Source organism: Squalius cephalus, assembly GCF_949319135.1.
Source record: "Squalius cephalus genome assembly, chromosome: 5".
Taxonomy (NCBI): Eukaryota; Metazoa; Chordata; class Actinopteri; order Cypriniformes; family Leuciscidae; genus Squalius; species Squalius cephalus.
Genome location: NC_137126.1, coordinates 42521704 through 42533303, shown reverse-complemented (window position 1 = coordinate 42533303; position 11600 = coordinate 42521704). Strand labels below are relative to the sequence as shown.

At 43.6% G+C, this 11600-nt stretch overlaps 1 protein-coding gene across 3 annotated transcripts in view; it reads right to left on the bottom strand.

Annotated features, from left to right (window-relative positions):
- Nucleotides 1–2062: 2062 nt before the first annotated feature.
- kat6a (K(lysine) acetyltransferase 6A) overlaps nt 2063–11600 on the bottom strand; it is a 35909-nt gene continuing 26371 nt past the window's right edge. For all 3 annotated transcript variants that reach the window (XM_079873255.1, XM_079873257.1, XM_079873256.1), the window contains exons 11-17: nt 9470–9631; nt 8540–8633; nt 8163–8394; nt 7258–7450; nt 6405–7142; nt 5969–6227; nt 2063–5837 (exon numbers count right to left, since the gene is read on the bottom strand). In XM_079873255.1, the coding sequence (XP_079729381.1) occupies nt 2584–5837; nt 5969–6227; nt 6405–7142; nt 7258–7450; nt 8163–8394; nt 8540–8633; nt 9470–9631 (4932 nt within the window). In that variant the 3' untranslated portion in view covers nt 2063–2583. The remainder of the gene's footprint in view (nt 5838–5968; nt 6228–6404; nt 7143–7257; nt 7451–8162; nt 8395–8539; nt 8634–9469; nt 9632–11600) is intronic.

Here is an 11600-nt window from a genome sequence, read left to right as displayed (position 1 = left end):
ATACATATATACACACACACATCTAAATTTATCAAATTTGATCTTCGAAGTATCTTTTTTTATTTAGCGGCAGACGGAGTAATGCAATTTAATAAAAAGACTTGTCTGATAGAATGTTTTTAAAAAAAAGCGTATTCAGCCATTACAGTTTCTAAATAAGAGATCAGTTTTTACTCATTTCCAAGACTCCACTGACTACATTAGGAACACTGTAAAGATTAGCCAGTTTTCAAAACCTGAACAAACTCCATCTGACCGAAGCACACACTGCTTTTGAAATGACAGAGTAGCATGACTTTTCATTAAAAGAAGTGATGAATTTGCTCCTGAAATTTTTCAAGAAATACAATAACAAGTGAAATGGCTCAACATAATTTATTTTTGTTTCATGTTAAAATGTACAGAGTTCTTTGAAAGTACTTGCTAAGAAAAAAAGAAAAGAAAGAAACAAATAAATGGAAATACATACAAGGACAAAACAGAGAGGAGTGGAAGGTGGACGCTTCCCACCATCACAGAGCGCCCCAGCTTGGCTCTCTCTCTTTCTCCGGCTACCAGGCTCTCTCTTAGCTTACAACTCACCATGTACAATTACAAAGTATACGAAAAGGTAAGCAATATAAACAGACAGAAATATACTGAGCTCATTTTTACATGCCTCATAGATGTAAGGAAGTTGTCCTATACACACACAATAACCAAGAAAAAAAGAAAAGAAAATAACGCTAAGTGACCTTTAGATATCTGTTTTTTCCTTTTGTTTTAAAATAGCATTAATATACTACACAAAGATAGAAAACTCTAGAGATGAGATGGAATGGAAAGGTTAAAGGCATCTTAAATGCACTAAAAGTGAGTTGTAATTTTTTTTAGTTTTGAATTTCTTAATAATTTTACCCCAAGAGTCGAGCTAAAAAATATGCAGTTTTTTCCTGAAACAGAAGTGAAAAAAATGACAGTACCAATATCCATGTCAGAATTTCTTTTTTTATATTTTAGAAAAAACATTTTCTCTACAATAAGTCTTCTAAAGTCAAAAAGAGTCAGCTTGTGTCATAAAAGAAAGCTGCCCAGTCTGATAAAATTCAGAAAAACAAAAGCGCACAAATAATATATGAAACGTCAGGTCTTTGAGAAAGATTCCTCATATTGACAATGAATACTGGAACATTAAGAAATTCTCTGCCCGTTGTCCTAAAACAGTAACATCTCAGGACTTCATGCACTTTAACCTTTATTCCGGGTATGAGTGTTCGTTCGTCCATGTGTGCATTGCAGACACGGATCTAATTATTTGTACAACTCCCTCTTGTGGCTAACAGACAACATTTCTTCTGCATGATCAGCTGGAGTACGAGGAGCGCTACTTACTGGTGCCACAGTAAGGCCTACTTTAGGAGACATCGTTAACATCATTGGATGAGCACAGTTGCAAAGCTAACTGCTCAGCAGATGTACTCCTGTGTGGTTAAACCCTTTTGACCCACCACATTACGTGGACGCTGCACTGTGTAGTATGAAATAAAGACCTTCCCACTATTGACATCTGTGGAGTGTTCGTGAAAAGTGTGTGTAATAGATTTCACGAGTATGTGCTGTGAACCAGGTAGTACCAGAATATTTACATTATTCATTTCCATGAACTTCTGTTCAGTCCAGTCTATGGACAGTCGCATGGTCATTACTATTTATGTCCATTAGGGCTCTTACCACTATCAAGTTGTGATATACACGGTTCCATACTGGGAAGACACAGATTTACAGACAACTCGGACACCTTGTGCGTCCCGACTAGAAGTGCCTCCACGTAAGCTTTTCAAGTGGCTATAGAGCTGTGTGTGTGAGCGAATGTATTCATGAGTGAGTGTATGAGTGAACGAGCATGAATCACTTTGTCCAGAACAGCCACACACATAAAGCATGAGAAGGTCAGACTGAAACACAAGCATTTCAACAGTCATTGAAAAAAATGAGAACATTTTAAAAAATAAAGTAAATAATAATAATATAATATAAAAAAAGAAAAAAGTCCATCTACAATTATTTTGTCTCTTTTAAGGTAAGGCTTCCTATGTCAATTGAACGATTGTGTGCATGATTCAATGTATGTTCATTAGCAACGTAAATGTATTTGTTTCTCAGTTTGAAAAGTTAGGTCCACTTCCCCTTTAGCTGCTTATATGCTTTGCCCCTTCTGTCGCATGGATGGAGTGGCGGACACTTCGGCGGACCAACCCCTGTTGGTACAACCATGGCAGAGTGGTCTGAAGGACTGAAGGAGCATGGCACTTGCCACAATAAAGGTCCATTAGATCATCTCGCATGATCAGCCCATCATCATTTCCCCAGCTCCATCAGCTCAGGCAATTGGGAAATGAACCTAAAAGGAACAGAGCTTGACGACAAAATATTTATAAAGGAAAAGAAATCGTCGCAGTCTCTATGTCCTCTTTCTCCACCAAGCTCACTTATCGTGTTGCCTTTTCGCTCAGACTTTGGAGGGTGGAAACAAATGAATCAAGTACAGAGATGCAGAGTCTGGTGGGGAATGTCTCTCAGTTCTCTCTGCTAGTTCTCTGGTGCTCATCTGCTCATGTAAGGCGACTGTTTGGGGACGCCAGCGTAGCTGTGGTGTGAGGGGCCCGTGTACATCATGTTTCCATGATGATTGGGCTGCATAGGCTGCTGTGGGTAACCCTGCCCTCCCATCATGCCCATTTGCATCTGCATGGGGTACTGGGCCGGCTGGTTCATATAGGGCGGGTTACTGTGGTACCCGCTGTTCATCATGGGCTGCGGCATGCGGTAGCCAGCTGACATGGCAGCATTTAGCTGATTCATGTTCATAGAGTTGTAGGCAGCAGGTGTGGGCATAAGGTTGGTCATCATGCCACGCTGCACCGCTAGAGTGCGTGGGGAGCCTTGCATGGTCACAGTGCCAGAGCTGCGACTGTACAATTGCTGCTGGTGAGGGGAGCCTGCAGGAATTTGAGAGGCTTTGGAACGAATTGAAATGTGGCCTTTGACAGTAGCCATTTGGCCTTGCAACCGCTGCGTATGGGGAGGGGGAGGTAGTCCGATGTTAGCGCCTGTCATGTTGCACTGAATCAAGGGAGAGCCCAGGTTCATGGAGCCAGAACTCAAATTGGGAGGTGGGGTCATAGTGGGCTGAGCCTGGGGCAAGGGTGGGTGTGGGGAAGAAGCAAGCTGTGCTAAGCCTGGGTTGGATAGCGAAACACTTGTGGCGTATGAGGTGACAGCAGCTGAATGCGAGTAAGACATGGCATGGGGGTCCATGATGGTGTTGGTTAGCTGCTGGAGTTTGGCTAAACTGAAAGTAGCTGAGGGTTGACCGTACCCACCCGCTCCAAAGTCCTGGCCCATGCGGTCATACAAACTCCTGCCTCCACCACCGCTTCCTGCACTTTCAGGAATCTCCATGATCATGGGTGTGGAAGCAAACCCATTTCCCATGCTGCACTGCGAGAGTGCTTGCTGTTGAGGTGGAGGGGGTGGTGGAGCAGAGGGTGGAGGCTGAGGGTTTTGCTGCTGTTGAGGTGGTTGCGAGACTTTCTTCTGTTGCTGCTGGCTGGCACTTGGAGGCCTTTCGATGACGCAGCCTTGTGGAGACTTTATACCACAAGTTGGAGTGCTGGCAGAAGGGGGAGGAGGTGGGGGTGGAGGTTGTGGGACGCCACTACCACTGTTAGCTCCAGGTCCATTAGTTGGTCCAGGACCTGCTTGCTGGATAAGGCTACAGCTCCCCATGGTGATCTGAGAGCCAACACCTGTGCTAGAGGATGTTAGCCCAGGAGTTGAGACGAAGGAGCAACTGTTGCCTTGCGAAGATGATGACGATGGTGTGGTTGAACTAGAGGATGAAGATGATGAAGAAGAGGAAGCAGCCACTGCTGCTGCAGCTGCTGCAGACATGCCACCTCCATTACTTCCATTTCCTCCTCCGTTACCTCCACCACCCATGGTTGAGTCATAGCTGCTCGGATTGTCATAGTTTTCGGTGGTGCTTTCAATGCTGCCAAGGTCACTAAAGCCACTGTCCACCACTTGCTGTGAATGATCAGAAACTGACGGCACATCCATCATGGGGGAGGTTTCCATGTTTTGCAGTGAGGGAGCAGATAGAGAGCTGGGATGTTCTGGGGTTATTTGGGTATACCCTCCGCCTGTTCCCCCTCCAGTTCCTGTGGGACCAGGCACCCCTGGTCCAGGGTCCAAAGGACCAGGTGTCATTCCAGGGCTGTTGACTGAACGGACAGACTGGTTTGGTAACGTGGGCATTGGTGGGTTGGGCATGGGACTGTGCTGGGAGGCTCCACACTCTTCCACCAGGGCTAGAGTTTCCTCCTCTCCCTCACCGTGACTGTAGCTCTGGAGGGTTCGACAGGCAGCTAGCGTCTCCTCACAGTCCTGGTAGGCTCCATGGGACTCTGCATCCTCCTCTTGAGCCTCACCTTGCGTAAGTGACTGGACAGCTTGCACTGTTTCTAGATCCAGCTCACTGCTGTGGTGATGCGTGTGCTGCTGGTGGCTCAGGTCATCTTTGAAGTCAGGATGCTGGTGTGAGTGCTCAGTCCCCATCATGAGCACGGATTTATCCTCGACGTGTAAAGGCTGCATGTCCAGAGGTTCAGAGGGGACTGCAATGGTGGTTACTGTCTCTACAGCTGCCGCAGCTGCTGCAGATTCCTCCTGCTCTCGTCGTCGACGTTCATCTGTATCAGCAGAACTCGTCTTCACCTCTTGTACCTCCTCTGCATCCTCCTCCTCGTCCTCGCCCTCCTCCTGTTTGCTGACATAATCCCGTGTCACGTTGACCTGCATGTCTAAAAAACCCTCACCACTCTGGGGTTCTTCTTTCACAGGGGGAGAGCGAGCAGGCGACGATGGTTCCTCCTCTTCATCATCCTCTTGCTCCTCCACATCATCCTCAGAGTCTTGGCTCTTCTTCCTTTTACTGCTACTGCTGCAGTCACTTTTCTCTTCAAGACGACCGTCCCCTTCGTCATCTGCATCATGATCATCACTACGTCGGCTTCCTGAACCTGGTGTAGTTGCTGTTCTCCGCTTAACCCCATTATCGCAATCTTCATCATCCTGCTCTTCATCCTCCTCTGCATCTGCCACATCTGTGTTAGCTCTTGGTTGAGAGACCCTGGTGCTGGAAGACTGTGGCATGGAACGAGACGTTGGACAGCTGATCTTCTCCACTGCCCATGGTCTGTCATCCTCTTCATCATCATCTTCTGGCTCAGACAGAGGAGAAGGTTTGGGTGCAGGGGGAGGGAGGTTGGAATTTTTTGGTGGCCGACCTCGCCTTTTGGGTTTAGATGGCTCTCTAAAGCTCTGAAGAAAATCATCCTCCTCTTCAGAGTCTTTCTGCTTATCAGGGTTGAGGTCAGATGTTATGGCTCTGGCTGTCCTCTTACAGGTCTTGTCCTCCAATGTTGAATTATCTAGCTGCTTCTGCTGAGCTAATCGGCTTTGCTCAAATTCCTGTCTCGCTGCTTCCTCTTGGGCCCGCTGAAGGTAATAGCTGCGAGGTTTTCTGCCAGGCTTCATTTTGATCTTTGGGGGTGGTGGGTCCTCTGAGGATGGAACTGCCAGACTAGTGTCAGCTGTCTGACCAGCTCCACTACCAGGCTTCCTGCCTGGGCGTTTCTTCCAGTGGAGTGGCTTGCGACTCTTGCCCTTAGGCCAGCCTTTCTTCTTTTTTACTGGGACCTCAGGCATCTCAGTTGTAGCCCCTGTTCTCTGTGTGGCCTCTGAAGTTTCAGGTCTTCTCAGGACATCAATTGGCTTCAGCACAGGAGTGGGATCTGAACAAAAAAAAGAGGTAACCATTCTTTAAGAAATTTTTTCAATCACATTCTGGCAAACACAAATATCACACAAAACTTTCAAGAATGCATATATAATAACCCCAGCAGGAGTCCTTTAGTGTACTAACCGTCTTCCTCCGATTCAGTCAGATTCCCTCTGTTGATACTTTTAAGGGCTGGTCCCATGTGTTTGCGGGCTGCTGTGTAGCGTCGGAGAGGGTTGCCGAATGGAGTTTCCTCTTCTAGTCTGGGCATGGGCCTTTCAGAATCTGAATCGACAAATGGCTCATCCAGAACTTCAGTAGTCTCTGAGATGGTTTCTGTAACTACACTGCTGTGGGGATGGCTGCGCTGACGTGCACGTCGCTTTCGAAAGGACTTCTGAGACTACAGGAGTAAGAAGAAAAAAAAGAAGATTTTTTTTTATTATTATCCACAGCATTGCATGTTATGTTCAAAATAATAAAAAAGGTTTCATAGACTGACATATTTATTTTTAAGGTCTATATTAAATAAAGATGCCATGCAAAAGAAAATGCATACATGGACCTATATTGCACATACCTTGCATTTAAGCCCTAATGTGGGCTTAGTGAGGAGAGGTGGTGAACGAGCCCTTAACTCATCCTCATCCTCATCCTCATCATCCTCCTCATCTTCATCCTCATCCTCATCCTCATCTTCACTGCTCTCACTGATAAAGGCCGGACAGACTGGTGTGGGTTCACTCAGCCTTGTGGTATGGGGCAACAATGGCAGGTCATCTTCAGGCCCCTCACTGAGCCTGCGTTTTGGGCCACGCTTTTTGCGTGGAGGACGCCCTCTGCTGCGTGGGGGTGGAACTGCAGGATGCCTAGAAGCTTCCGAGGGACAGGCTGATGTAGAGTCAGGCTCATTTTCTAAGGCCAAGAGCATTGACGATGTTGTTGTCACTTTGTTAATGCTAGTTCTTTCATCCTCCTCCTCTTCATCATCATCATCATCCTCCTCCTCCTCATCATCATCCTCATCATCATCCTCTGGGGGCCTTAGTTTACGGGGTCGACCTGGCCCTGGACGTGGTGCATCCTTCACCTTGCCCCATAACCAGTTTTTGGGAGGGCGCCCAGGTCCCCTGCGTTCCCCATTAGCCGTAAGAAAAAGGGAAGGACGTTCAGGACTGAGAACATTGTTGCAAACAGAAGAGGACTGTGGAGGGCTTTGGTTTTTGGGCAATGCTGTGAAGCACTTTTTCTCATCCTCCTTGTCCTGTTCTCCTTTCATATGCCAGGAGAGTGGGGAACTCTTGTGGCTGGGTTTGATCTATACAAGAGATAATGTGCACATAACAGAAGTTCAGCTTCAGAATGAACTGGTACACATCACAAATATTGCATACTTCATCTAATGAATCTTGAATAAAAGTTAAGATGCTTACCTCTTTAAGTCCCTCCTCTCCTTCCTCCTCCTCATCCTCCTCCTCATCTCCTTCTCCTTCAGATGCTACTGTGTTGGTGACGATAACAGGTGTCCAGCGGAGGCAGTCTGGATCAACTTCAAGGAGTCGAGGTTTGGCCTTCAGTCGGACCATGTGAGTGGCCACCAGCTTCTCTCTGCGCAGAATAATCACCCTATAATAGGGAAGGAAATCAAAATCAGGAGACTATAAAGAGAGCTAAAAATTTAACAAATATACACTACTGCTCAATTTTGGGGCCAATAAGAGTTCAATAAGAACTCTTGTCACCAAGGATGCATTTATTTGATAAAAAGATGAATAAAAACTGGTGAAAAAAATGGTGAAATATTATTACAACTTAAACTTTTTTACTTTAATAATTTTAAAATGTAATTTATTCCTGCAAATGTTAAGCAACCATTACTCCAGTCTTTAGTGTCACATGACCCTTCAGTAATCATTCTAAAATGCTGATTTTGAAAAAAAAAAAAAATTTAACAACACTAAAAACAGCTGTGTAGCTTAATATTTTGGTGGAAAACGATGTATTTTTTCAGGATTCTTTGAAACTCATTAACTTGAAATAAAAAAAATTGTAAAAAATGTCTGTACTGTCACTACTGATCAGTTTAGTGCATTTTTGCTGAATTAAACTATTAATTTGTTTTGTTTTTCTTGTTAGCAAAAAATCATGTACTTATTCAAGTATGCTGAAGACAAAGCACTGTGCACATTTTGAAATGCAAATGTTTTAGGTTGAAACATATGAGAATTAATCTGTGACAACTATGAAACAGAACTTGCATTATTGTTCTCTGCTTCAGCTTGTACAGAAAAGGTAAGACATTAAATCAGACATTATAGTGTGCGAGTGTCTCTCTCACCGGTCCCCTCTCTGTTCCAGCATATTTAGACTAAGCAGGGTGGCCGTGATATCTTGAGGACAAATGCCGGTGACTTTGCTGAGTTTGCGGATGGTGAGCTGTCGATCTCTGATCTCATGTAGGCACTCCAGCACCACACTACGCCAATATGCCATGTAGGATAGCCGGCCAAGATCTGACAATGGCTTCTCTGGTGAGCCTGGCTGGCCTTCCCTCTTGGACAGAAGGTAACCTGCAGAGAGAGCCGTAACAGTTTATCCTTTGTGTCTAATGACACCATCTAAAGGAGTATGATTGTCAAATATTTTCTTTACTAAATAACAAAAAATAAAACCACAGACTGAGGGAAGAGAGGAAAGATAATGCAGAGTACTTACTGAAGTCAATGAGGAATCGCCCATAGCCCCTTCGCTGATATTGTGGAAGAATCATGATGCAGGATACATTATATTTTTGTTGACAATGCTTCTCCTAGGGATAAAAAAAGAAATTTAAAATAAGTATTAAATGAAAGCAAATGTAACAAACATACCACACAAAATATTTGTTAGGTAAGATCTTACTTACATACACTAACGTTTACAAATATTTATTGCATTTTGAGCCATATAGTGTTGTGTTTAAAACCTGTGTTAAATAAACTCACTGTAAACATCTTTTCCAGGAGCATAATCAACCCACAAGTAAACAGACTATTTTCTATAATTAAGCCAAAAAGCAGCAAGAATGTGCAAAAGGCATGTTATCATAATTTGACTTTTGAGAATGTAAAGCCCCTTTCACACATAGATTCCGGAAAATACACGGATAACGTGTCCTGGGATTTGTCCTGGGATCGTTTGATTTTGGTTCATTCACACTGCCAGTGATTTTCCGGAATCTGTGAGTGCGTTCACACACATCCCGTAAAGACACGTGACGTCAGGATGTGATAACTCCTCTTCGTCATTTCTACACAAAGACGAGTTCATACTCCCCGGTAGCGCCACTGGGTTTGCCGAGTGGATCGTTCGCCATATGCTGTAACATAGGTTGTAGAAAGGGCCGTGCAATAGCACATGCGTCATCACTACGACACACCCCTTACGGCGTCGGTCCGGGCTTTTGTTTACACAGGGTGTGTTCCAGGACTGATCCCGGTAATGTTACTAGGTCCCCATCCTGGCATCGATCCCGGCATCAATCCCGTGACGTGTTTGCGTTCACACAGAAGGCACTCTAGCAATTTTACGACAATTTCCCGGGATCATCCCAGTGTGAAAGGGGCTTAAAAGTAACAATTGAACTGAGTGAAATTATTTGCTCACCTTTGAAAAGTATCCTACGAGATGGCAGCCTTTACTGTCATTCTGTGTGAGTACATAGAAGAGGAAGGGCTCCACGTCATAGTACAGAGTCTTATGGTCCAGGAAGAGTTTGGCCAGCAGGCACAGATTCTGACAGTATATTGTGCTGACATTTCCATCCACCTGGAGTGGAGAGAAGTTTTACAGACTTTGGTCAACTTACTGTGTCCTAACCAAATATGATGCTATAAAGCAACAATGTGAAGTGCATTTGCTAGGATTCAGACACTAACAATTAGTTACACTAACAATTAGCTCCCATTCATAATAGCAAAATGCAATGCCAGTAAGATTCTCAATTTCTAAATACTAAATCAACATTTTGAAACAAGTCATGCAGCAGAGACTGGCACAAAACTTGCTCCACATGAAAAGAGGCTATGACAAATTGCACAGCTCCTGCTTTCTTTCTGTCGGCTGAATGCCAACCATTTTAGCTTTTTGCAGTGCTGCCACCACAGGTATGCTGCTGAGTCAGGACCAGACCAGGAGCAGCTCTGAAACCTGAGGCTCTAAAACCAACTGACCAAACAGGAAGGCAAGCAGTAACACACCCAACACCAAGTGGTGTTGATTAATGTGGAACATACAGGCAGGTCACACAGCAGCAGAATAAAGTTGTCAGTCCAGTTTAAGTGCACTAAACATTATTACATTCACACATACTTTAGTTATTAACAAAAAACAACTGCATTGTATAACCAGATAACAGACTCCTGTAATTTTCAGGTTCCCACGTTTGGTTAACTTTTGCTGTGAATGGAACAACAATGAAGGACTAGTTATGAAATGTCATACAGTATAATAGCCACTGACTTTGGTTACAAGGGTTATTGACCGCTATCATTAGAATGATACGGATATCAGCAGAGTTTGTAAGACTTAAGACCCTTTATTTCAGGGGCCAGTTGCATAAGCATAGCTGCCCAGGTAAAACCGTGTCTTGAGAACTTGTCTGACCAACAAGCAATTACATTTTACTTACGCTTCTTATCATTTGAATATGTTTTTTTTAAGAAGGGAAAAAGCACTTACGTGGACTTTTCAAAATCAGTAATAAGAATCGCTCTTGGCAACAGGGATAGCTAGTATGTTTGCTAGCATAGCGTCAAACAACAATTTATGAGATTAATATCATGTTTCGCTCCAATTCACTATTTATATACCAGTATACACACATCAGTCGTGTTTGAAATAACTTCTGTGGTCAAATTATTTTTTACATAAAATGCTGTATTATGCATGTCAGACAAGTAATTTGGTGATGTCACTTTGTAAAGAAAGACTACGCGTCCGCGCACATACGCATTCAAATGCGCACGCTTACTAAACACGTAATACGCATGTGCATGCCGTCACCATTTTTACTGATTCATGTTTTTAAGTTTACACGGAGATGATAGCGATATCGTTTTCAAAACTCGTTTTCAGAAAACTATTTGATAATTTGCGTTCTCAGGCCACCAAAACACTGTTGTCGTGTGAATGAAAATCCAGAACGCATTAAAAGTTTTCTGCTTTCATTTGAAAACGGTGTGGTGTAAACGGCCCCATAGTTAATAACTAATGATTTTTACAATGGAAATTAATCAATCAAAAACTTACTTTAGCTGGACAGTGACTTTCTTCTAGAGCTGCTGTACAGCCAAAACAATCTTTGTTGCATTATTTTCCTGTTATCACTGTAAAGCTGCTTTGAAATAATCTGTATTGTAAAACTAAATAAATGAAGGTGACTTGACTTGGTCCCATGTTGCTTCTTAGAGTGAGAGAGAAAATATATTATTTTATCAAATTTTATTATACAGGCTATGTCGATAAGCATTGCATTATATATAGGGTTGGGTAGCGAACTCTGTAATTTTAAGGGCACTAACCAAATTACGTCGGTACTACCGAGTACCGACTCACATTAAATCAATTGGTTCCATATTTCGGTACCTGAGAAAGCATCTGGGCGCGAGTGTAAGGTACGTTATAGAAAGAATGAGAGAGAGAACATGTGACGTCGACCCAGCAACTTATTCAAACAACACACAGGGCAATGGCTAACTGAAAAATGTACTTAAGTGTGGTTACATTTCACAAAACT